This window comes from Pseudorasbora parva, chromosome 8 (assembly GCF_024679245.1).
Source record: "Pseudorasbora parva isolate DD20220531a chromosome 8, ASM2467924v1, whole genome shotgun sequence".
NCBI lineage: Eukaryota > Metazoa > Chordata > Actinopteri > Cypriniformes > Gobionidae > Pseudorasbora > Pseudorasbora parva.
The window spans coordinates 48,131,908-48,158,387 of NC_090179.1; the positions used below are offsets into that span (position 1 = coordinate 48,131,908).

At 45.6% G+C, this 26,480-nt stretch overlaps 2 protein-coding genes across 2 annotated transcripts in view; both read right to left on the bottom strand.

Moving 5' to 3' along the window:
* LOC137084577 (NACHT, LRR and PYD domains-containing protein 12-like) overlaps window positions 1–26,480 on the bottom strand; it is a 391,414-nt gene that overhangs the window by 154,882 nt on the left and 210,052 nt on the right. The gene's annotated exons all lie outside the window — the stretch shown is intronic.
* The window catches only part of LOC137085253 (NACHT, LRR and PYD domains-containing protein 3-like), a 142,133-nt gene continuing 136,254 nt past the window's right edge, over window positions 20,602–26,480 (bottom strand). Inside the window, exons 10-11 of the mRNA XM_067451807.1 lie at window positions 20,953–21,126; window positions 20,602–20,626 (exon numbers count right to left, since the gene is read on the bottom strand). Coding sequence (XP_067307908.1) covers window positions 20,602–20,626; window positions 20,953–21,126 — 199 coding nt within the window. The remainder of the gene's footprint in view (window positions 20,627–20,952; window positions 21,127–26,480) is intronic.

The following is a 26,480-nucleotide window of genomic DNA, read 5'->3' on the forward strand; positions in this document are numbered from 1 at the left end:
TAGTCGATTAGTTGACTAGTCCATGCAACCCCTACCTGCAACAACAAAAACTTAGTGCCGGTTATTTTGGAAGTTACCTATCTGAGGACTACTTTCAGGCGCTGTGTAATATCATCACACCGCTGAACCCATTGTACGACCGCAAAGTTCCATGACTACTACGCAAGAATAAGAAAAGAGTTCCTATCTACATTGGTATAAAAATCGAATTGTTTTATTTCCCATTGGTCTTAGTACACGATGTAACTACAGAATAGTCAAGTTTCAAATATAAAAATAATATCTTAAAAAAACTAAAGTCTTTGGTCATTTTTGAGAGCAATGCTAATGGACTAATATGATTCAATGATGTATGCTAAGCTATGCTAAAAGTGTCACAAATCAGGCCTCTGGGGCTCCCTCTGATCGCCACCAGAGGGCTCCCTCACCTCAATATTTATCCCCATTTTGGACTTCATTACCCATAATCCTTTGCCCTGACCGCCCGACTCATCAGTCGGGCGGCAGTGGTTCAGTGGTTCATGTAGGTTGTCTACAAACCAAAAGGTTGGTGGTTCGATCCCCGGTTCCACCTGACCAAGTGTCGAGGTGTCCATGAGCAAGACACCTAACCCCAGCTGCTCCCGATGAGCTGGATGGCGCCTTGCATGGCAGACACCGCCGTCGGTGTGTGAATGAATGTATGGATGGGTGAATGTGAGGCAATACGTAAAGCGCTTTGGATGGCCATAGGGTCTGTTGAAAGTGCTATATAAATGCAGTCCATTTACCATCCATCAGTCATCATTGTTTACACTTGTGTGCCATTAGCCTCATCACCTTAGTCTATATAAACCTTGTTCACTATGCCATTCACTGCAAAGTCTTGTAAAGTGTAACTACTACAATTCTGAGCGTTCTATCATGTTTTCATGTCTCTTGGTTTTGGATCACCTGCCTGTTTCTGGACTACTCTCTTGGCTACGTTCCCAGCCCTGTTGTGTTTGTCTGCTCGGACTGCCTGCATGTATTTTGACCTTGCCTGTACTCTAGACTTCAATTGTGGACTGTTGTCTTAATAAAATTGCATTTGGATCCCCAATCTGTTGACTCATCGTTACAGAAGACTTTGCCACACATAGATCCAGCAATTCAACTCATCCGTCTGAAACAAGGTAATAGATCACTAGAGGACCACACCCGAGATTTCCTGGACCTTGCTTATTTAACAGACTTCCCAGATTTTGCCCTTATTGACTTTTTTTTGTTATGGACTCAATGATCAGTACAAATCCAAACTCATCAGAGAAGTTCCTCAAAGATTACTGGTTGAGTTTTTGGATCATGCTCTCTTATAAAGTTGGTCCTCCTTCACTGTTGGGGAGGTAGAGGAGGAGGTTTCCACTAAATATTTTTTGGGAGCCGGCACCGTGCATCAATCTCCGACGGCCACAGAGCTTGGCCCCTCACAGTTTTCACCGGGTCCAGTGTTGATTATCGCTAGTCCTGTGTTTCCGGCACCCTCTAGTCCTGTGGTTGCTCAACCTGAACCTGCGCACAAGACGGCTGCCACGCCAATGTGTCCGGACAAATAGGTCGTCATGCCGGAGTCTCCAGCGGCTATGGAAACCATACCCCGGACTCACCGGCGCAAGCACAAGAGGAGACGGAGGAGGAGTCCAGCGATCCCGAGCCCAGAGAACATTCCGGAGGTTGCTGCCATCCTGAATGTGCCGACCAGGCTTCTTGCTCTGTCCTCGCCACCCAGGCTTCTTGCTCTGCCCTTGCCGCCCACGCCTCTGGCTCTGCCCTCGCCGCCGAGGTATCTCGCCTTGCCATGGTCAGCTAAGGAACAGCCTCCAGAGAGGACTCCACTCCCGATCACAAGTTCAGAGGTGACTCTGTGGTCTCCAGAGCTTCCGGTGCCCCCATGGTTCCCTGAACGGCCCGCACCTCCATGGCTTCTAGAACGCCCAGGTCCGCCCAAGCTCCACAGCCCAGGTCCGCCTACACGCCCAGGCCCATCTATGTCAAGCCAGGATCCAGGTCCTGTTCCGCTCCATGGGCCTGGCTTTTATCATGTTTTCATGTATCTTGGTTTTGGATCACCTGCCTGTTTCTGGACTACTCTCTTGCCTACATTCCCTGCCTTGTTGTGTTTGTCTGCTAGGACTGCCTGCATGTATTATGACCTTGCCTGTACTCTAGACTTCGATTGTGGACTGTTGTCTTAATAAAATTGCATTTGGATTCCCAATCTTTTGACACATCGTTTCAAAAAGTGCTACAGCCAGATAAAGAGATAGGCTGAATGGATTCAAAAATGGTAAAACTCTTCTGTTAAAACTCTAAGGGACTTGGAAAATGAGCCTATTTTTTAAAATGTGGAGTGTTCCTTTAATTCGTTGTCCCTGGTTGAGTAAATCATGGCCACGTTGAAATAATTTGTTCTCTAATTTTATTAAAACTAGGCAACAGATTATACAATGTGGCCACAGTCTAATTAAAATGAGGAAGCAACGCTACCGCCACGCTACTGCAAAATGTAGTTAGGCTAGTAACGTCACTACTTGTAACAACACTACTACCCAACACTGCACCTACACACTGACACTTTCGCGCACATACACACACATACACTCACACTTTCTCACTCATAAATACACACACTTTCTCTCTCACTCACTCACACAGACACACACAGACACAGACACACACACACACACACACACACACACTTTCTCACTCATATATACACACAGACACATACATTCTGGGGGGCATGGGGTCGGCAGCACGCCGAGATAAACTCAAAAAGGTCCGTTAGGGTTTTGTCGAGGAGAGGGCGAAACTTGACATCCATACACACACTCCAGAACCAGACCCAGAAGGCGTACCAAAAGCCAGTAAAAAGAGGTGTGCTGTGGATTGAGCTCAGGTGGTTGCTAGGATGTTGCTATGTGGTTGCTAGGGTGCTCAGGTGGTTGCTAGGATGTTGCTATACGGTTGCTAGGGTGGTTTCTATGTGCTTGGTAATGTACTCAGTGTGGTTTCCAGGATGTTGTTATATGTTTGCTAGGGTACTCAGGTGGATGCTAGGGTGGTTGCTATGTGGTTGCTAGGGTACTTGGGGTGGTTAATAAGGCCTTGCTACGTGGTTGAAACTTCTATTTTTCTAATAATAATAATAATGTGTTCGATTTATATAGCGCTTTTCAAGGTACTCAAAATGCTTTACATTGAAGGGGGGAATCTCCTCAACCACAACCAATGTGCAGCATCCACCTGGATGATGTGACGGCAGCTATATTGCGCCAGAACGCTCACCACACACCAGCTGATTGGTGGAGAGAAGACAGTCTGAAAGACAGTGCTATTTGACAGTATAGTGTCCCCATCACTATACTGGTGTGTTAGGACGCATACAGACCACAGGGTGAGCACCCCCTGCTAGCCTCATTAACACCACTACCAGCAGCAAACAAGTTTTCCCAGTTAGTCTCCCATCCAGGTACTGACCAGGCTCTGCCCTGCTTAGCTTCAGTGGGAAACCAGTCTTGGGCTACAGGGTGATATGGCCACTGGTTCTGGCCCTTATACACTATATACCACCCATATGTGACTGTGTGAGTGAATGTGTGTGTGTGAGTGTGTGACTGTGTGTGTGTGTTTGTTTGTGAATGAGTGTGTGTGAGAGTGTGTGAGAGTTTGTGAATGCGTTTATGAGTGTGTGACTGTGTGTGTTCGTGAGTGAGTGAGTGAGTGTGTGTGTGTGTGTGTGTGTGTGTGTATGTGACTGTTATGTGTGTTATGTGAGTTTGTGAGTGTGTGTGCATTTGTGTGTGTATGTGCGAGCGCATATCTGTGTGTGCATGTGACTGTGTGTGTATGTTCGTGAGTGAGTGTGTTTGAGAGTGGGTGTGTGTGTATGTGACTGTGTGTCTGTGTATGTGTCTGTGTTGTGTGTGTGTAAGTTTGTGAGCGTGTGACTGTGTTCGTGATTGAGTGAGTGTGTATGTATGTGACTGTGTGTATGTGACTTATGTGTGTGTGAGTGTGTATGTGAGTGTGTGAGCATGTGCATGTGACTGTGTGAGTTTGTGAGTGTGTCAGTGTGTGTGTGTGACTGTTTGTTCGTGAGTGTGTGTGTGTGTGTGTGTGACTGTGTGTGTGTCTGTGTGTTGTGTGAGTTTGTGAGTGTTTGTGAGTGTGTGTTCGTAGTGAGTGAGTGAGTGAGTGGGTGTGTATGTGACTGTTTTGTGTGTGTGTGTGTGTGTGTGTGTGTGTGCATGTCTCTCTCTGTGTGTGTGTGTGTGTGTGTGTGTGTGTGCATGTCTCTCTCTGTGTGTGTGTGTGTGTGTGTGTGTGTGTGTATGTGACTGTGTGAGAGTGTGTGTGTCTTTGTTTGAGTTTGTGAGTGTGTGTTTGTGTGAGTGTGTGTGTGGCTGTATGTGTTCGTCAGTGTGTGTTTTTGACTTTGTGTGTGACTGTGCGTGTATGTATGTGAATGTGTGTGTGTGTGTGTGAGTTGTGAGTGTTTGTGAGCGTGTGACTGTGTGTGTGTGTTCGTGAGGGTCTTTGTGAGTTTGTGAGCGTATGTGTATGTGACTGTGTGTGAGAGAGAGTGTTTGTGAGTGTGTGTGTTTGTGAGTGAGTGTGTTTGTGAATCTGAAAGTTTGTGTGTGTGTGTGTGTGTGTTTGTGAGTGAGTGTGAGTGTTTCAAACTGCCTGCATGTATTATGACCTTGCTTGTACTCTAGACTTCGATTGTGGACTGTTGTCTTAATAAAATTGCATTTGGATCCCCAATCTGTTGACTCATTGTTACAAAAAGTGCTACAGCCAGATAAAGAGATCAGCTGAATGGATTCAAAAATGGTAAAACTCTTCTGTTAAAACTCTAAGGGACTTGGAAAATGAGCCTATTTTTTAAAATGTGGAGTGTTCCTTTAATTCGTTGTCCCTGGTTGAGTAAATCACGGCCACACTGAAATAACTTTTGTTCTCTCATTTTATTAAAACTAGGCAACAGATTATACAATGTGGCCACAGTCTAATTAAAATGAGGAAGCGACGCTACCGCCACGCTACTGCAAAATGTAGTTAGGCTAGTAACGTCACTACTTGTAATAACACTACTACCCAACATTGCACCTACACACTGACACTTTTTCGCACATACACACACATAAATACACACACTTTCTCACTCACTCACACAGACACACGCACACACACACACACACACACACACACACACATATATTCTGGGGGGCATGGGGTCGGAAGCACGCCGAGATAAACTCAAAAAGGTCCGTCAGGGTTTTGTCGAGGAGAGGGCGAAACTTGACATCCATACGCACACTCCAGAACCAGACCCAGAAGGCGTACCAAAAGCCAGTAAAAAGAGGTGTGCTGTGGATTGGGCTCAGGTGGTTGCTAGGATGTTGCTATGTGGTTGCTAGGGTACTTGGGGTGGTTAAGAAGGCCTTGCTACGTGGTTGAAACTTCTATTTTTCTAATAATAATAATAATGCGTTCGATTTATATAGAGCTTTTCAAGGTACTCAAAGCGCTTTACATTGAAGGGGGGAATCTCCTCAACCACCACCAATGTGCAGCATCCACCTGGATGATGCGACGGCAGCCATATTGCGCCAGAACGCTCACCACACACCAGCTGATTGGTGGAGAGGAGACAGTCCGAAGGACAGTGCTCTTTGTCAGTATAGTGTCCCCATCACTATACTGGGGTGTTAGGACGCACACAGACCACAGGGTGAGCACCCCCTGCTGGCCTCACTAACACCTCTACCAGCAGCAACCAAGTTTTCCCAGTTAGTCTCCCATCCAGGTACTGACCAGGCTTAGCTTCAGTGGAAAACCAGTCTTGGGCTACAGGGTGATATGGCTGCTGGTTCTGGCCCTTATACACTATATACCACCCATATGTGACTGTGTGAGTGAGTTTGTGAATGTGTGTGTGACTGTGTGTGACTGTGTGTGTGTGTGTGTGTGTGTGTGTGTGTGTGTGTGTGTGTTTGTTCGTGAGTGAGTGAGTGTGTGAGAGTTTGTGAATGTGTCTATGAGTGTGTGACTGTGTGTGTTTGTGAGTGAATGAGTGTGTGTTTATGTGACTGTTATGTGTGTTATGGGAGTTTGTGAGTGTGTGTGCATTTGTGTGTGTGTGTGTGTGTGTGTGTGTGTGCGTGCGCGCATGTCTGTGTGCATGCGTGTGTGAGTTTGTGAGTGTGTGCATGTGACTGTGTGTGTTTATTCGTGAGTGAATGTGTTTGAGAGTGGTTGTGTGTGTATGTGACTGTGTGTGTCTGTGTATGTCTCTGTGTGTTGTGTATGTGTCTGTGTGTTGTGTATGTAAGTTTGTGAGTGTGTGACTGTGTTCGTGAGTGAGTGAGTGTGTATGTATGTGACTGTGTGTATGTGACTGTTATGTGTGTGTGAGTGTGTTTGTGTGTGTGTGAGCATGTGCATGTGACTGTGTGAGTTTGCGAGTGTGTCAGTGTGTGTGACTGTGTTTGTTCGTGAGTGAGTGTGTGCGTGTGTGACTGTGTGTGTCTGTGTTGTGTGTGAGTTTGTGAGTGTTTATGAGTGTGTGTTCGTAGTGTGTGTGTGTGTGTGTGTGTGTGTGTGTGTGTGTGTGTGTGTGTGCGTGCGCATGTCTGTGTATGTGACTGTGTGAGAGTGTGTGTGTTTGAGTTTGTGAGTGTGTGTTTGTGTGAGTGTGTGTGTGGCTGTATGTGTTTATGAGTGTGTGTGTTTTTGACTTTGTGTGTGTGTGTGTGACAATGTGTGTGAGTTGTGAGTTTGTGACTGTGTGTGTGTGTGTTTGTGAGTGAGTGTGAGAGTGTGTTTATGTATGTGACTGCGTGTGTGTGTGTGTATGTGACTGTTATGTGTTTGTAAATGTGTGTGTGTGTTTGTGTGACTGTGTGTGTGTGACTGTGTGTTCGTGAGTGTGTGTGTGTGTGTGACTGTGTGTGTGTGTGTTTGTGTGTGTGTGTGTGTGTGTGACTGAGTGTGCATGTCTGTGTGTGTGTGCTTGTTTTTGTGAAATATCAGGACACAAATGTGTATAATGCCATGGGTATGACACAAGTATTACAGGAGAGGGTGAAATATGAGGACATTACCCATGTTCCCACTTTTCAAAAGGCTTATAAATCATACAGGAATAGTTTTTTGAGAAAGTAAAAACTCACAATGTTTGGGGGCTGTGTGTGTGTGTGTGTGTGTGTGTGTGTGCTCTCTTTGACTCATTAAAGACCACTCTCGCCGCTGCATTCAGGATCAGCTGCAAGGGTTTGATGGTTCATCCTGGAAGGCCAGCTAGAAGAGCATTACAATAGTCCAGTCTGGAGAGAACAAGAGCTTGAACCAGGAGTTGTGCGGCCTGTTCTGACACTCCTCCACCACCACCAATGTGCAGCACCCACCTGGATGATGCGACGGCAGCCATTTTGCGCCAGAACGCTCACCGCACACCAGCTGATTAATGGAGAGGAGACAGAGTGATTAAGCCAATCAGGATATGGGGATTGTTAGGAGGCCATGATGGACAGAGGCCAATGGGCAAATTTGGCCAGGATGCCGGGGTTAAATTTACTACTTTTGAATACCATTTTTACTACCTTCAGAATATTTTTTAAAACCATCACAACACTGAATTGCAAGTGTTAATCAGCGACCTTTCTATTATTTACACAGATTTTTTTGAGATATATAACATACAAAAAAGAATAGATTTAGAATCGACAGCAGGAGGAAATCTGTTATAAGTTACCATTCAGACACAGTAAAATAGATCTCAACATTCACAAAGGTTCGTGAAGGAGAAGCATGACTGCATACACATTTGATTTACATTAATAATTGGTAATTCAGCAATTAAATGATTTAATGTTTTTTTTCCAGCAACAAAACCTGAGCCAAATATTACATTTCTATAACTGTGATAAGTTTGTGAAAACTGCAGTTAGATAACGTGAGCGGTGCTGCTAAAACTACTAAATCCAGATGTTATCTGTCATATTTGAACAGTTTTTAGTCTCTGAGATCTTTCTGTCGAATGTGTTTCCTATGAAGTCGGTAGCGCCTGATATAAAGTTTGAGTTGAATTACATTGGTTGCCCTGTTTTGATTTGAAACACTATTTTAAGCTTCTTTCTTGTGTAAATTCTGTATATGCTAGCATCATTTATGTATACTGTATTCACCTGTTGTGTAGGATATGCTTCAAGAATCATAAAATAACATCGGCAAGTTAACAACATTAAATTGGTAAAAGAAATGACCACCCCACATGGAAAGAATCTATATAAACATATATGTTTCAACATAGGATTTCATATAGGTTTTTTATGTGTGACATATATAAAATTGCTGTTTTCCTATATTATAGGCTATGTACATGCACATATATGTAGGCTACATATACCTATATGCTCTTATATGTGTGCATATATGCACCTATATGTTCAATTTCCTGTAAAAAAACATTACAGTATATTGATGTTAATTATAATTTATTAAACTGGAAAAACGGATGGTATAAAACTTGTTTTGATCGGTACTGAGGGGATTATCTTCAAGGTAAATTAAACATATGATTGGTCATCATTTTCAACAGAAATGCCCGTGATTGGCTACAACACTCAACACTGTAAAATCATGATGTAGCTACTCGCGTGACCCAAATAAAATAACCATATCACTCAAGAAAAATATTAACGTTGTGAATAAACTGCCACTGTAAAGCCTAGTCGAAGTCGATGCACATATTGTGTTAATATTAGCCAGAAATTGCTGCAAATATAGTGAATCTACTGTCTATCCTGCTTAATCCCATTCAACTGGATTGACAGCGCGGAGTTGTTTGGAACTATTGAGCGCTCTATGAACCATGTGACACCGTGGCGGCGAGATCAAAGAGTGTCGCAACTCTCTTTTTATATGGCTCTGGTTGAGACCATAGACTGTACAAAAATATGGACGTAGCGTCCGTGACGTCACCCATAGGATTCCGATAAGCCGTTCTGAAGCTTAAAGGTGTGTTGGACATCGGCTGCGGCTGGATGCATGCGATCGGCGAGAGTAGCCGAGTGCAGGCGGGGAGGAGGAGCTGCAAACGGATTGACATACGTCACAGTCACATGCCGTCAGCGCTAGGCTTGTTTGAGATGCGCCTTGCCTCGCCTGAAATAAAGGCACACACACACACACACACACACACCCCTGATCTCGCAGGTGTCTGATCCACTACGAGAAGAGAGAACTTTAATCTCACACACACACACACACACACCTGATCTCGCAGGTGTCTGATCCACTACGAGAAGAGAGAACTGTAATCTCTCACACACACACACACACACACACACACACACACACACACACACACAATCTCGCAGGTGTCTGATCCACTATGAGAAGAGAGAACTGTATTCTCTCACACTCACACACACACACACACACACACACACCTGATCTCGCAGGTGTCTGATCCACTATGAGAAGAGAGAACTGTATTCTCTCACACACACACACACACCTGATCTCGCAGGTGTCTGATCCACTACGAGAAGAGAGAACTGTAATCTCACACACACACACACACACACACACACACACACACACACACACACACACACACACACACACACACACACACACCTGATCTCGCAGGTGTCTGATCCAATACGAGAAGAGAGAACTGTAATCTCACACACACACACACACACACACACACACACCTGATCTCGCAGGTGTCTGATCCACTACGAGAAGAGAGAACTGTAATCACACACACACACACACACACACACACACACACACACACACACACACACACACACACACCTGATCTCGCAGGTGTCTGATCCACTACGAGAAGAGAGAACTGTAATCTCTCACACACACACACACACACACACCTGATCTCGCAGGTGTCTGATCCACTACGAGAAGAGAGAACTGTAATCTCTCTCACACACACACACACACACCTGATCTCGCAGGTGTCTGATCCACTACGAGAAGAGAGAACTGTCCGGCTTGCCTGCACTTTTTTCACTCCTCCCCTCACTGCAGCCGCCTAGTCTCGCCTTTTTTTGAGGCGCATCTCAAACAAGCCTTTTATATAACGTAAACGAATGAGTTATAAAAAAATTCACCCCCCTCACAGTTGTCATTAAGATCAAAATTAGCCTTATAAGCCAGAACCACAATTTGTACCAGGCTGTAAACATGGTTTTTTCTGCTTTAAAGTTGAGAATTTTAACATGGGGCTCAATGAGAGTCTGCTCCCTACTGGAGCCTGTCCCTAGAGGCCAGTTGAGGAATTGCAGTTTACATTACTTCCGTATTGGCTTCAAGAGAGATCGCGGGAGGTTGCCGCTTGGTTGAGACGGAGACGAACGATCTTTGATTATGTGCCCAGATATGCTAAAGCCCATATTTAAACAAACTAACGCAAACCCAGATAGAATTTCAATCAGAATAGGACACCTGATAGTCTGAAAAAAAAAATAATGTGGAAAAAATAATACCTCTGAGACCACATTTAACACTTTTAATGTCCTTAAATTTGACAATTTTGATTTATCACTTTTTAATACTTTTTAAAACCCCGCGGACACCCTGGTAAATTAATCTTTCATTAGTGTGTGTCTCCCTCTGCTGGTCTCACACACACACACACATTCAGGCTCTATATTCTCTCTGTAACAAAACACACACCTTTTGAGTGTATACTTCAGCACTCTACTGACTTCATTTGACCTTCAGTTAGTATGTATGTATTTATTTATTTGACAGGGACAATGCAGAAAAAAACATTGCTACAATTTCATGCTGCCGATGCTCCACATATAGGCTTATAGCCAAAGGCTAATTTGCAGCCCCAGTATCTACTACGGCTACTCACAGATCAGGTAACCAATTAGACCTCGTATACACACGCAACTGCTCCACGGACAACACTTTAGTTACTCCATTACACACCTCAGACCACTTTCTCATCACTCTTAACCTCATACTGACTCCTGATACAACACGCACTCCTACACAGATTACCTTTCGGCGTAATCTACGCTCACTCTCTCCCTCTCGCCTATCCACTATGGTTTCATCTTCACTCCCTCCAGCTGCTCAGTTCTCAGCACTGGACACAGTGCTACTGACACTCTTTGCTCCACTCTAACATCCTCCTTAGACAGTTTTTGCCCCCTCTTATCCAGACCAGCCCGCCCCACCCCATCTGCCCCCTGGCTGTCTGATGTTCTCCATGAACATCGCTCTGGACTCATGGCGGCAGAGAGGAAATGGCGGAAATCTAAAAACAATACTGACCTTACCTTGTATCAGTCGCTTCTCTCTTCTTTCTCTACAAATGTCTCCACTGCTAAAACAACATACTACCACAACAAAATCAACAAATGCTCTGACTCTCGCAAACTCTTTAAAACATTCTCCTCTCTCCTTTGTCCTCCTCCTCCCCCTCCTTCATCAACTCTTACAGCTGATGACTTTGCATCATTTTTCACAAACAAAACATCCCTCATCAGCAAACAGTTCTCCTCATCACAAACTGACAAGCCCATCTCAACAACTAACACGAACACGCTTCCATCCTTCTCTCCGCTCTCCGAGGCAGATATTTCTAAACTCATCCTTTCAAATCACCCTACTACCTGTCCTCTTGATCCTATACCCACTCACCTCCTTCAGGCTATTTCTTCTTCAATCACTCCTGCACTCACTCACATTGTCAACACTTCTCTTCACACGGGAACCTTTCCCACAGCATTTAAGCAGGCTCGGGTAACCCCACTGCTTAAGAAACCCTCTCTGAATCCAGCACTTTTAGAAAACTACCGACCGGTATCCCTTCTGCCTTTCATTGCAAAGACCCTTGAGAGAGTTGTATTCAATCAACTCTCTATGTTTCTTGAAAGGGACAACCTCCTAGACAACAACCAATCCGGCTTCAAAAGCGGCCATTCGACTGAGACTGCCTTGCTCTCGGTAACTGAGGCACTGAGACTGGCAAAAGCAGCTTCCAAATCTTCAGTGCTCATTCTACTGGATCTGTCTGCTGCTTTTGACACAGTTAACCACCAGATCCTCCTGTCAACACTTAAGAAGGCGGGGATCGCAGGAACTGCTCTCCAGTGGTTCAGGTCTTACCTCTCTGGTAGGTCCTACAGGGTGTCATGGAGAGGTGTAGTGTCTAAGTCACATCATCTAGCTACTGGGGTTCCCCAGGGCTCAGTCCTTGGACCACTTCTTTTCTCCATCTACATGTCATCATTAGGTTCCGTCATTCAGAAACATGGCTTTTCCTATCACTGCTATGCTGCTGACACTCAACTCTACTTCTCATTTCAACCAGATGATCCTACAGTCAGTGTTCGTATCGCTGCCTGTCTGACAGACATTTCTGACTGGATGAAAGAGCATCATCTTAAACTCAATCTTTCAAAGACAGAATTACTTGTTTTCTCAACCAACCCAGCACTTCATCAAAATTTCTCCATTCAGCTTGGTTCATCGACCATAACTCCATCAAGGACAGCCAGGAACCTTGGAGTTGTGATTGATGACCAGTTAAACTTCACTGACCACATTACTGCAACAGCCCGGTCCTGCAGATTTGCATTATACAACATTAGAAAGATTAGACCCTTCCTATCAGAACAGGCTGCACAACTCCTGGTTCAAGCTCTTGTTCTCTCCAGACTGGACTATTGTAATGCTCTTCTGGCTGGGCTTCCAGCATGCACTATCAAACCCTTGCAGCTGATCCAGAATGCAGCGGCGAGAGTGGTCTTTAACCTGTTAAGCTGACTTCCAAATTTTGAAAAAATCCTAAGAAATGTATACTCAGACTAAAACAAATACAGTTTGTGAATCCTTTGCACTAAAAGCATAATTATGGTCTCATTTGAAAGCAGACACCTGGCAGTTTACTGTAAAGTCAAAATGATAATATTTTTTATAATCAAAAAAAGCTATAATAAGCTTCAAAGTTTTGTAAAGTTATTAGAAATTTATTTGTATGAAATATCTTTATGAAAATAAAATTAAAGTGGGCCTTGGAGAAATCTAGAAATGCACTACAGCTAAAGCCACAAGTCTGACCATGTTATATTTCAGATCTGAAGATGATCAGTCTAAAACTCTGAATTTTATTAAACGTTTTACAAGATCGTTTCATGTGATTTTATTTTGAGATATCGCTGAAATATCAAATGATGTTTATTGCCACATCTTCTCAGCTTTCATTGACTATATTGCCTCTATTGTTTAGAGGTGCAAACTGCCCCATTCAGTTTGTCTCCCCGGCACACATTCACACTTCTGCGGACTGGTTATGGCTCTAATTATTATTCTTTTGTCTGCATTATAATTACTAACTGTGGCAGGGGAGGCGTGGTTTTGCGGGATCGGCAGAGGGAGAGAGGAGGCGGAGCCGAGCGGGGCGTAAGTGGGTTAAGTGCAAATGAATAACACCTGTCTCTGATTGCAGTAGTTGGCGTGGAGAGACGGCTTAAAAGCCACAGCAGAGGGAGACGAGGGAGAGAGAGATCTGGACTGGGACTGTGTGGGGCTGCTGGAGGACGATAACGAACAGAGCTGTTATTGAAAAGTTGAAAGAGAGTTTTGAATGTTTGAGCTGAACGCCAACGTGCGTACTTTGTGTTTGATAAAGAGAAATAAAGTTACCAGTCCCAGTCACGCCGACCCCGCCTTCTTCCTCACATCCTTGACCCGAACCACACTGGTGCCGAAACCCGGGAGGAAGAAGTGTGCACGCCGCCATGGAAACTCCATCCCGCCACCCACTTGCGGACCTAGTGCAATCGCTCGCGGGCCTCCACCAGGAGACGCATCAAGATCTGCGGGCCGTCAGGGAGGAGCAGCAAAAAAGATTTGAGGCGCTCCTCCAGGCCCAGCATGAGGACCGCGAGCTGTTCCGGAGCTGGATGGACCGGGAGGTTCAGGCCAGTCCCAAACCCACCAGCGACTCAGCCGCCACCATCGCGCTCTCGAAGATGGGACCGATGGACGACCCGGAGGCGTTCATCGACCTCTTCGAGAGGTCCGCCGCCGCTCGGGACTGGCCCAAGGATGACCGGCCGGACACCGGAACAGCACCGCCAGCGGTTCCGGACACTGGCGCTCGAAGAGTCCGGCCGGCCCTTCATCTTCGCGCACCAGCTCCGGGACTCGTGCCGCAAGTGGCTGATGGCCGGAGAATGCGACGCCGAGGAGATCATCGATCGCGTGGTGCTGGAGCAGTTCGTCGCGCGGCTTCCGAGGAAGACCGCGCAGTGGGTCCAGTGCCACCGCCCGGCGTCGCTGGACCAGGCCATCCAGTTGGCGGAAGACCAGATGGTGGCGTGCCACAGGGTCGGCGAGCCCTTGCCAGCGGCTTCTCTCTCTCTCTTCTCTCTCTCTCTCCCCTCCTAACCCCTCCCCGTCTCTCTCTAAACCTGTCCCCGCTCCCAGGTCCAGAGCTGGAGTGCCGCCCCGGCCAGCACCGAGGTGGAGAACGGGGTCCGCGGCCGAGACAGCGGCGACTCCCCGGCCGGCGGCCCGGGGAGGAGGGAGCCTAGATCCCTTCCCGGGATCCTTATCCCCGTCCCTCTCTCCACGCCAAGGGCTGGACCCACTTCCAGCCACTAGGGCGGCGGGGAGGCCTGGGCCGGCTTGTTGGCGCTGTGGGGACCCGGGACACTTTATTGATCGGTGTCCGATGATGGATGTGGGGACGCTGGTCCGGGTCCCCGACGCGCCACAAGCCGCCCCCGATCAAGCTGGCCTGTACCAGATACCCGTGAGTATCAAGGGGGGTACCTATCAGGCTTTGGTGGATTCGGGGTGTAACCAAACCTCCATCCATCGAAGCCTGATTCCACCTAGGGCATTGGGTAACAGCCGCATGGTTAAGGTGAGGTGTGTGCACGGGGAAGTTGTGGACTATCCGTTGGTGCCCGTGGATATTCAATTTAGGGGACAAACGCATAGTGTTGAGGTTGCAGTTAACCCGCGCCTCCGGCATCCCATAATTCTGGGGACGAATTGGCCAGCGTTTAATAAATTATTAGGGCACTTATGTGTGGATGCCTCTTGGGGGAAGAACGGAGGTGGGAGGATAGCGGTTGCGCAGGCGGGCGAGGTGGATTCGGGACCGCCGGGGGCAGTTCCAGGGGAACCGAGCGCAATGGGTCCGCCCATCTTCTCAGAGCGCGATGACTTTCCCTTGGAACAGTCCCAGGACGAGACGCTCAAAATTGCCTTTGCTCAGGTCCGTTCCATCGACGGCCACAGCGTCTACCCTGAACAACCGCTCTCCTATCCGTACTTCTCAGTAATAAATAACCGCTTGTATCGGGTGGTCCAAGACACCCAGTCAAAGCAAGATACAACGCAATTGTTAATACCAAAAAGCCGCCGGGAAATGCTTTTCCAGATGGCTCATTCCAATCCAATGGCGGGGCATTTAGGTCAAACGGCCACATTAAACCGTCTCATGGCCCGATTCTTTTGGCCGGGCATTCACGAGAATGTACGCCGGTGGTGTGCGTCTTGTCGGGAATGTCAGTTGGTGAACCCACCGGCCACCCCAAAAGCACCGTTGTGCCCTCTCCCATTAATGCAGGCCCCCTTCGAAAGAATTGGTATGGACCTCATCGGGCCATTGGAACGGTCCGCACGGGGGCATCGCTTTGCGTTGGTGCTCGTTGACTACGCAACGCGATATCCCGAAGCAGTTCCTCTCCGCACGATTTCGGCGAAAAGTGTGGCGAGCGCTCTGTTTTCATTAATCTCCCGGGTGGGAATCCCGAAAGAGATTCTCACCGATCAAGGCACGGCGTTTATGTCATGGACGATCCGCAAACTATACGAATTATTGGGCATTAAGGCGATCCGTACCAGCGTCTATCACCCACAGACAGATGGTCTGGTGGAACGTTTTAATCGCACGTTAAAAACCATGATTCGTAAGTTCGTTCACGAAGACGCCAAGAATTGGGATAAATGGCTTGAGCCTCTGTTGTTCGCTGTTCGCGAGGTCCCCCAAGCCTCCACGGGGTTTTCCCCCTTCGAGCTGCTCTATGGGCGCCAGCCGCGGGGGGTGCTGGACGTCCTTAGAGAGGCTTGGGAGGACGGGCCTTCAGCAAGTAAGAACGAAATTCAGTATGTCCTGGACCTAAGAGCAAAACTCCACACTTTGGGGCGGCTATCCATGGAGAATTTGCTCCAGGCTCAGGACAGACAGAAACAGCTCTACAACAGAGGTGCGAAGCTGCGACAATTTTCACAGGGAGATAAAGTGCTTGTATTGCTGCCCACGTCCAGCTCGAAATTACTCGCAGAGTGGCAAGGACCCTTTGTGGTCACGCGGCGAGTTGGAGAACTCAACTATGAGGTGAGCCGGTCGGATAGGGACGGGGCGCGTCAAATATACCACCTCAACCTCTTAAAAAAATGGTCAGAGGCGGAGTCAGTGATGCTAGCGACGGTAGTGGGCGGGGAGGAGGATCTCGGGCCGGAGGCGGTCCAAAAGCCTCATTCTCTCGCTCTGGCCTCGGGGGGGATCACCTCTCACCCTCGCAGCTCACTGACGTGAAACAGCTACAGGCCGAGTTTGCCGACGTGTTCTTGCCCCTACCGGGGCGGACCGACCTCATCCAACACCACGTTGAGACGGAGCCGGGCGTGGTGGTTCGCAGTCGGCCATATAGACTACCGGAACATAAAAAGAAGGTAGTACAGGACGAATTAGAGGCGATGCTGGACATGGGGGTAATAGAAGAATCTAACAGTGATTGGGCGAGCCCGATAGTTTTGGTGCCCAAAACGGACGGCTCCGTGCGATTCTGTGTAGATTATCGGAAAGTCAACGCGGTGTCAAAGTTCGATGCGTATCCAATGCCAAGGGTGGACGAATTGCTTGATCGGCTAGGGACTGCTCGTTTTTATTCGACGCTGGACTTAACGAAGGGATATTGGCAGATCCCCTTGTCGCCAATGTCTAAAGAAAAGACCGCTTTTACCACGCCGTTCGGATTGCACCAATTTGTCACGCTTCCGTTCGGGTTGTTCGGGGCCCCCGCAACCTTCCAGCGACTGATGGACAGGATTCTCCGGCCGCACGCTGCATATGCCGCTGCCTATCTAGATGACATTATCATCTACAGTACGGACTGGCAGCGCCATATGCAGCATCTGCGTGCTGTACTGAAGTCGCTGAGGAGGGCAGGGCTAACCGCCAACCCGAAGAAGTGTGCGATTGGGCGGGTAGAAGTAAAGTATCTGGGCTTCCACTTGGGTCATGGGCAGGTGCGTCCCCAAATTGATAAGACAGCGGCAGTTGCGACTTCTCCGAGACCCAAGACCAAAAAGGAGGTTAGACAGTTCCTGGGGCTAGCGGGATATTATAGACGGTTTGTGCCTAATTATTCGGACCTCGCTAGCCCGCTGACTGATCTAACTAAAAAAGAGGTACCAGATACGGTTCAGTGGACGGAGCGGTGCCAGCAGGCTTTTACCCAGATAAAGGCTGCTCTGTGTGGTGGTCTGCTCTTACAGGCTCCTAATTTTTCTCTCCCTTTTATTCTGCAGACCGACGCGTCGGACAGGGGGTTGGGCGCCGTCCTGTCCCAGGAGGTGGAGGGTGAGGAACGGCCGGTGCTGTACATCAGTCGTAAGCTCTCTAAGAGGGAGGCGGTGTACAGCACCATAGAAAAAGAATGTTTAGCCATCAGGTGGGCCGTCCTCACCCTTCGCTACTACCTCCTGGGGCGGGAGTTCACCCTCTGTTCGGACCACGCCCCTCTGCAGTGGCTCCACCGCATGAAGTATACCAACGCGCGGATCACCTGGTGGTATCTAGCTTTACAGCCTTTTAAATTCAAGGTGGTCCACAGGCCAGGTGCTCAGATGGCTGTGGCTGACTTCCTCTCCCGGAGGGGGGGGGGGGGGGGGAAGGCTGCAGGCCGGACGGCTCCCCGGCCTGAGTTGGGCGGTGGGGGTATGTGGCAGGGGAGGCGTGGTTTTGCGGGATCGGCAGAGGGAGAGAGGAGGCGGAGCCGAGCGGGGCGTAAGTGGGTTAAGTGCAAATGAATAACACCTGTCTCTGATTGCAGTAGTTGGCGTGGAGAGACGGCTTAAAAGCCACAGCAGAGGGAGACGAGGGAGAGAGAGATCTGGACTGGGACTGTGTGGGGCTGCTGGAGGACGACAACGAACAGAGCTGTTATTGAAAAGTTGAAAGAGAGTTTTGAATGTTTGAGCTGAACGCCAACGTGCGTACTTTGTGTTTGATAAAGAGAAATAAAGTTACCAGTCCCAGTCACGCCGACCCCGCCTTCTTCCTTACATCCTTGACCCGAACCACACTAACGATTCTCTATTCAAACTGTTCTATTCAAACCTCATTTCTAAATCAAACCTCTCACTTTACCCTCACTGAGACTCTATCGAATGCATTTCGTCCAAATAAGCATTTCAGTAGTTTTACATTTAGAAAATGTTCATAAAAATAAGTATTTACTCAGTGGCAGGTGCATCTAGGGCAAGCTAGCATGTTAGCTTAGCACACAAGCAAAACACCAATTTATACGATTAAACTCATGTTTTATTCAAAACTTGCTTCATATCACTTTATATTTTATATGTAGAGTGTTTTATATAACAATATGTGATCTCATATAGCTTCGGGTCAAAAAATCTGACAGAAAATATACAATGCTAAAAGCTATGTGGAATAGCATTGCATTATAAATATAATCTATTATGAAACCACCCAACATGGCATAAAGAACACAGACCAACCATATATTGCCGCGATTGTGTGTTTATGGTCTTAAAACGTGTCTATCTGCATAAAATAGCCATCTGACGATCCCAGGGAGCTGTGTTGATATGTCCATATGTCAGATACTTCCTGAATGTCACATGGTGTGTCTGTTCTTCGTGAGCTAAATATGGGGTGAATTTTCAGTAGTACAGTTTTCCAGCGCCCTCCGGCTGCCAGGATGAATTGAAAACACAGCATATCACAGTATACTGCTCTCATAATCATACATCCGCGGATTTTGGATAAAGATTGAATAAATAATACTTCTCTGTATAGAAATTTGACCCAAACGTGTGAGAATCTATCAATATTTCTCCACATCTGCACACATTTGAAGTAAAAGCCCTGAGGGAAGTTGTTTTGTCGAGTGTATTCATGACGATCACAGAGGAGTATTTTATGAATGGGAGCAAATGACGCGCATATTACAATCAAAAGGTAGCGACGCCCAAGATCATATTCATAACTCCTGGCACATATTAACACATTACGGTCACTATAAGACTTTGAGAATAAAACAGAGGTAAAAAAATTAAACTTTAGTCTTAGATCTTTTTAATGATGTATAGTTTGTCAAGGTAATTACTTACACCTGATAGTAATTTTGAGCTAATTTAAACAAAGAGAGCTTCAGCACGTCCTCGTCCTCGTGACGGTTATCAGGTTAATGAGCCGAAGAGAACGCATGTTACGCCTCTCTTCATCAAACTGCACTGGTTGCCAATGGCTGCTCGCATCAAATTCAAGGCTCTAGTTCTCGCCTACAAAACAACCACTGGTTCTGCACCAATAAACCTAAACTCACTTGTTCAGACTTACACACCCTCCAGAAGCTTGCGTTCTGCGAATGAGCGGCGCCTCGTGGTTCCATCCCAAAGAGGCATGAAATCGCTCTCACGGACATTTTCCTGGACCGTTCCCACCTGGTGGAATGACCTGCCGATGTCAATTCGTGCTGCCGAGTCTGTAGCCATTTTTAAAAAACATCTTAAGACACATCTTTTCCAATTGCACTTTTCCTATTGCACTTGACCAATACAGAATAGCACTTACTGATCATATTTACGTCTCTTATCCGGATTTGTGCCTTCAGGCGGGTATGTTACATAGTTATCATAGCTACCAAAATCCAGTGTTCTGTATTTTGCGTACGTGAGTTTTTGCTGTCGATGGCTATTGCTGCGCGTTTAGCTAGAATGCCATACAAAACCAACCCATTGGGCCACTGAATCTGCATTAACGACAACAGTTGGGGCATCAGCCTTAGTCCTAATGGGTTGTTATCATAGCTATCAAAATCCAGTGTTCTGTATTTTCCGTACGTGAGTATTTGTTGTAGCTGGCTATAAAAAAAAAAAAAAAAAGAAGTTGTGTACTGTGCTAATTAATTGAGACTTCTTACAGCTCATACAGGTTGTTGGCCTTGTTTGTTTCGTTGCTTCTATTGCTCTACCCTTTTTTGTAAGTCGCTTTGATAAAAGCGTCTGCTAAATGATTAAATGTAAATGTAAATGTGTATACTGTGTGTTTATAGAAATAAAATGGTTAATCTGTGATTTGCTGCTGTGAAATAAAAGGTGTTTCACTGCCGCCTCATCAGGTCTGTCAGAGGATCGTTGAAATCTAAATGAAGTCTTAATTTATAACAGTGAAGTCACTATCTTCAGTCTGTTGATTCTGTTGACTGTGAGTCTCTGTAGTGTATTCTTATTCACCATCAGATCATCAGCAGAACATCAGACTCTCCTCTGATTGCGAAAACTGAAATAAAACACACACACAGTCACATATGCAGTATGAGACATTACGTCTGTCACATCTTTTCACAAGAAAACTGAGCACTGACTAGATAAGCTTTATTAATTCATTCTCAAACATGATAATATAGCTTCTATCTGATGCTCAAAGTCACTTTACAACATCAAAAGGTCATGAAAGGTCACTTTTACACAACGGACAGCTGATACAGAACCAGCAGAAATGATCATTACACTCCACTACACACTTCCTTTTATTTCTAGAGTAAAACAGACATTTGAACTTTAAATGAAAATATGATGATGGAAACTGTTAAAAACTATTGTTACCTTAGTGACTCCAGTTTATAATGTGGATCCTTCCTCAGATCAGAGAGCAGCTTCACTCCTGAGTCTCCTAGATTATTCTCAGACAGATTCAGATCTATCAGGTGTGAGGGGTTTGATCTCAGAGCTGAAGCCAGAGCAGCACAACCTTCATCTGTGACACCACACCTCATCAACCTGTAGAGAACAATGACACACATTAAGTCTATCTCCAAAGCTAAACATGAGCACTTACACTAAATAAATAAATAACACAATGCTGTCAATATGAAATATATATATAAATACTCATTAGTTCACGTTGTTAAAATACATCAATTAGTATTAGAGGAGAGACTATACAGTTTGTACAGTATAACAACATTATTTCTGTGGAAAGACCCATAAAACATGGAAACCCAATGTGTGTGAGAAAGTGTGTGTGTATGTGACTGTGTGACTGTAAGTGTGTGACTGTGTGTGTGTGTGTGTGTGTGTGTGTGTGTGTGTGTGTGTGTGTGTGTTCATGAGTGAGTGTCTTTGTGAGTGTGTGTGTGTATGTGTGTATGTATGTGACTGTGTGCATGAGTGCTCATGTCTGTCTGTGTGTTTATGTGACTGTGTGAGTTTGTGAGTGTTTTTGAGTGTGTGACTGTGTGTGTGTGAGTGTGCATGTCTGTCTGTGTGTCCGTGCATGTCTGTGTGCGTGTGTGTGTGTGTGCACGTGCGAGGTTTGTGAGCCAGTGTGTGTGTGAGTTTGTGTGCATGTTTGTGTGTGTGTGTGTGTGTGTGTGTGTGTGTATGGGACATGAGTTTGTGAATGTGTGTTTGAGTGAGTTTGTGTGTGTGACTGTGTGTGTGTTCGTTCGTTCGTGAGTATGTGACTGTGTGTGTGTGTGTGATGATGTATGTGTGTGTGTTATTTGTATGCTGTATGTGAGTGTGTGTTTGAGTTTGTGACTCTGTGTGTGTGTGTGTGTGTGTGTGTGTGTGTGTGTGTGTGTGTGTGTGTGTGTGTGTGTGTGTGACTGTGTGTGTGTGTTCATGAGTGAGTGTGTGTGTGTGTATGTATGTGACTGTGTGTGTGAGTGCGCATGTCTGTCTGTGTGAGTGAGTGTGTTTGAGAGTGGGTATGTGTGTATGTGTGTGCGCATGTGACTGTGTGAGTGTGTGTGCTTTGTGTGACTGTTCGTGACTGAGTGTGTATGTGACTGAGTGTGTATGTGACTGAGTGTGTGTGTGAGAGTTTGTTGTGTGTGTGTGTGTGTGTGTGTGTGTGTGTGTGAATGAGTGTGACTGTGTGTGACTGTGTGTGACTGTGTGTGACTGTGTGTGTGTGTGTGTGTATGTGACTGAGTTTGTGAGAGTGTGTTTGAGTGAGTTTGAGTGTGTGACTGTGTGTGTGTGTTCATGAGTGAGTGAGTGTGTATGTGACTGTGTGAAAGTTTGTTGTGTGTGTGTGTGTGTGTATGTGTGTGTGTATGTGAGTGTGTGTTATGTGTATGTTGTATGTGTGTGTGGGAGTTTGTGACTGTGTGTTTGTGTGTGTGTGTGTGTGTGTGTGTGAGACTGTGTGTGTGTTCATGAGTGAGTGTGTGTGTGTGTGTGTATGTATGTGACTGTGTGTGTGAGTGCGCATGTCTGTCTGTGTGAGTGAGTGTGTTTGAGAGTGGGTATGTGTGTGTATGTGTGTGCGTATGTGACTGTGTGAGTGTGTGTGTTTTGTGTGACTGTTCGTGACTGAGTGTGTATGTGACTGAGTGTGTATGTGACTGAGTGTGTGTGAGAGTTTGTTTTTGTGTGTGTGTGTGTGTGTGTGTGTGTGTGTGTGTGTGTGTGTGTGTGTGTGTGTGAATGAGTGTGACTGTGTGACTGTGTGTGTGTGTGTGTGTGTGTGTGTATGTTACTGAGTTTGTGAGAGTGTGTTTGAGTGAGTTTGAGTGTGTGACTGTGTGTGTGTGTCCGTGAGTGAGTGTGTGTGTGTGTGTGTGTATTGTGTGTGTGTATGTGAGTGTGTGTTATGTGTATGTTGTATGTGTGTGTGTATGTGAGTGTGTGTTATGTGTATGTTGTATGTGTGTGTGTATGTGACTGTGTGTGTGGGAGTTTGTGACTGTGTGTTTGTGTGTGTGTGTGTGTGTGCTTTGTGTGACTGTGTGTGTGGGAGTTTGTGACTGTGTGTTTGTGTGTGTGTGTGTGTGTGGGTGTGTATGTGTGTATGTGTGTGTGTTATGTGTATGTTGTATGTTGTATGTGTGTGTGTATGTGACTGTGTGTGTGGGAGTTTGTGACTGTGTGTGTGTGTGTGTGTGTGTGTGTGTGTGTGTGTGTGTGTGTGTGTGTGTGTGTGTCTGTGTCAGGGTTCGTACACCTTTTCAAAGGTCAAATTCAAGCACTTTTCAAGCACTTTCAGGGTCAATTTCAAAGCTTTTTCCAGCACCTAACACCGCTGTAAATTACATACCAATACATTGTCAAAATTATTATTTAGTTATCATCACATTAAAAAGATATAATACTATAAACAGCCAAAATTGTGTTTCGTAAAGCAGAAGGATCAGATACCAAATCGCAAGTTTTATTTATTTTAAATCTATCACTGTCTAAGTAGACTGTGCTAACCTGCCTTTGTGGTAACTGTAAAAACAATTACCCTGAACATAATCACTCGTCGGGTTCACTTAACTTTCAATTCATTTATTGAAAATTTTAAAAATGCAAACATTTGTCTTTGAGGTAGATATTCAATCAGATTCAGCTCATTGACCTTTTCTATTTTTAATTCATTTCTTTTTTTTTGTGTGTATGTCTATTAAAAGTCTAGGTAATCAAACATTTCTTCTGAAGAGATCAGTTTATATGATAAGGCTTAAAGGGGGGGTGAAACACTCAGTGTCAGTCAATCTCATGTCAATCTTGAGTACCTATAGAGTAGTATTGCATCCTTCATATCTCCGAAAAGTCTTTAGTTTTATCATATTTATAAAAGAAATATGGGCTGTACCGAGTCTTTCCGGAAAAAACAGAGCGCCTGGAGGCATATCGTGTGGGCGGAGCTAAAGAATGATGAGGCGTATCGTGTGGGCGGAGCTAAAGAATGATGAGGCGTATCGTGTGGGCGGAGCTAAAGAATGACGAGGCGTATCGTGTGGGCGGAGCTAAAGAATGACGAAACTCATGGCTATCGATCTCAGCTAATAGATACGATCCAGAATCATTCGGAGGCTGAAATAAACTGAACAGGAGAAACAGCAGCAGCAGGATGTCCGTCTCTGTGGTATGGACTGTATTTAGTGGCCTGTCAACATTTGTGTGTGTTTACTCGCAGTTTATGAGGACATGATTCGGTTTATGGACTATTGTATGCGACCAAACCTTAGTAGCAAGCAAAACGGTTTTGCACGTCAGACTAGTGTAACGTTATACAGAGAACAGCAATGAAGTCCGTTAGTGCATTTGAATGACGAAGCACGCGATCGTGTCGTTTACTGATGTTTACTCACGCGACGATAGCCGACAGCACAGACATCTGAAGCAGTTTAACTCACCGGCTGCTTCCAAAGCAGGACCGAACCTTTATCGCTGCGACCGCTCCGTCAGAAACACACTTCTTGGAGTGTGGAGATCCACTTTGCGATGCGACTGAAGCATTTCTGCGTTCAAATCGGTTTAGATGCAGCGCTGCCTTCCCGGAATGCTGTGCTGAAGCGTTGAAGTCGCCTTAATGTCAAAGTGGAGGAATGAAGTGGAGCGCGGCACGGACTATAACCGACATTAGTGTTCACGGACGACTGGATCTGCAGCTGAGAGTGTTTACTGTTTACAGCGTGCATTTCCTCTCTCGCGCTAGTGACGCGTGTGCACCCTACCGGGAGAAGAGCCCGTACGGCCCATACAAGGACCTTCCGCTCTATTAACGTCAAGCCGACCCATACTCGAAAAAAACTCTACGAAACTTGTGAGAAACCGGAAGGAGTATTTTTGACACAGAAATACTCCATCAAACGTCCAACATTAGTTTTTGAAACTTTGTCTATGTTTAGGATGGGAATCCAAGTCTTTAACAGTGTAAAGCTCAGTATGCATGAAACAGCATTTCACCGCCCCTTTAAGCTTTTTTTTCATAAACATTGATCAATTACCATTACAATTATCTCACAAATATGCTTACAGTGCATGTTCTACAACGGGGTTATTGTGTTTCAGTAGCTTACATAGAGCACAAGAAAGCTTGGCTTCAAACGGTAAAAAGAAGAGAAAACAGTAATAAAATAAGAAAAAATAAGCAAAAACAATAGCACAAATAAATCAGGTAGACCTAGGTCTAACTGTAATCAGGTGAGAAACGAAATTGGATTTTCATTGTAAAAATTAAATATGAATCTGTTAAAGTTACACAAGTTAATCAGTAAAGAGCAGCAAGTGATCTTTTGTCTTTTGTAGTTTGAATAACTGTTGCCCCTTTAAGACCTGTTACTTGTGTGTCAGAGGTCGGCTTTATAATGGTATGTGCGCACTTCAGATATGAGCGTGAAATCTGCGGGAACTTGTAGCTAACACACTAACACACTATCACTAACACACTATCACTATCACTATCACTATCATAAAGAAAAATCCAGCAGAACGTGTCGGCACCTTAGTGTTCAGATGGTTAACCTGTCGGCCGGAGAGGAGAGCAGCAGGTGTAAAGAGGGGAGGTATCGTTTTGGATATTTCATTATTGATGTAACGTTATATCAAAAATGTATCACATATGATCAGATATACTCAGTCACTAATGCGAATTCCTAGCTAGCAGCAAGCGGCAACCTCCTGCGATCTCTCTTGAAGCCAATACGGAAGTAATGTAAACTGTAAACAGGCTCCAGTAGGGAGCAGAATCTCATTGAGCCCCATGTTAAAATTCTCAACTTTAAAGCAGAAAAAAACATGTTTACAGCCTGGTACAAATTGTGGTTCTGGCTTATAAGGCTAATTTTGATCTTCATGACAACTGTGAGGGGGGTGAATTTTTTTATAACTCATTCGTTTACGTTATATAAAGCCTTAAAGTTCTGCATAAGTAAGGGTGTGGTTACAGGTGGATAGCCATTTATCTGCCGTCTATAGTCATTGCGTCACCTCAGCTCCGCGCACATCCCGCCTTTTTGCCCATTTTCTGCTATCCGGGAGTGACACGTGATGACTCGCTCACAAGATGGCAACGCCCAGCTCGCCCCTACTTTAAGCCTCAGAACGGCTTATCAGAATCCTATGGGTGACGTCACGGACACTACGGCCATATTTTTGTACAGTCTATGGCTAGCAGTTATTAGCGCAAGTTAAACAAATAGGCGCTAATGTGTAACTAGGCTACAGTAAACTACTTTAGTTAGCTTACTTTAAAGTCTATGACTTAGCCTACCTTTCATGTGACTCGAAAGAGCAGACTCGCCTATAGTGAAAAGCTGCAAGTGTTTTTGCAGACTTTACAAGAGGCACTTCGTGGGGTTTGAGTCCATTTGATCCAAAATTCGTATTTAGCATCATTCAGCCAATGTTCATTGAAA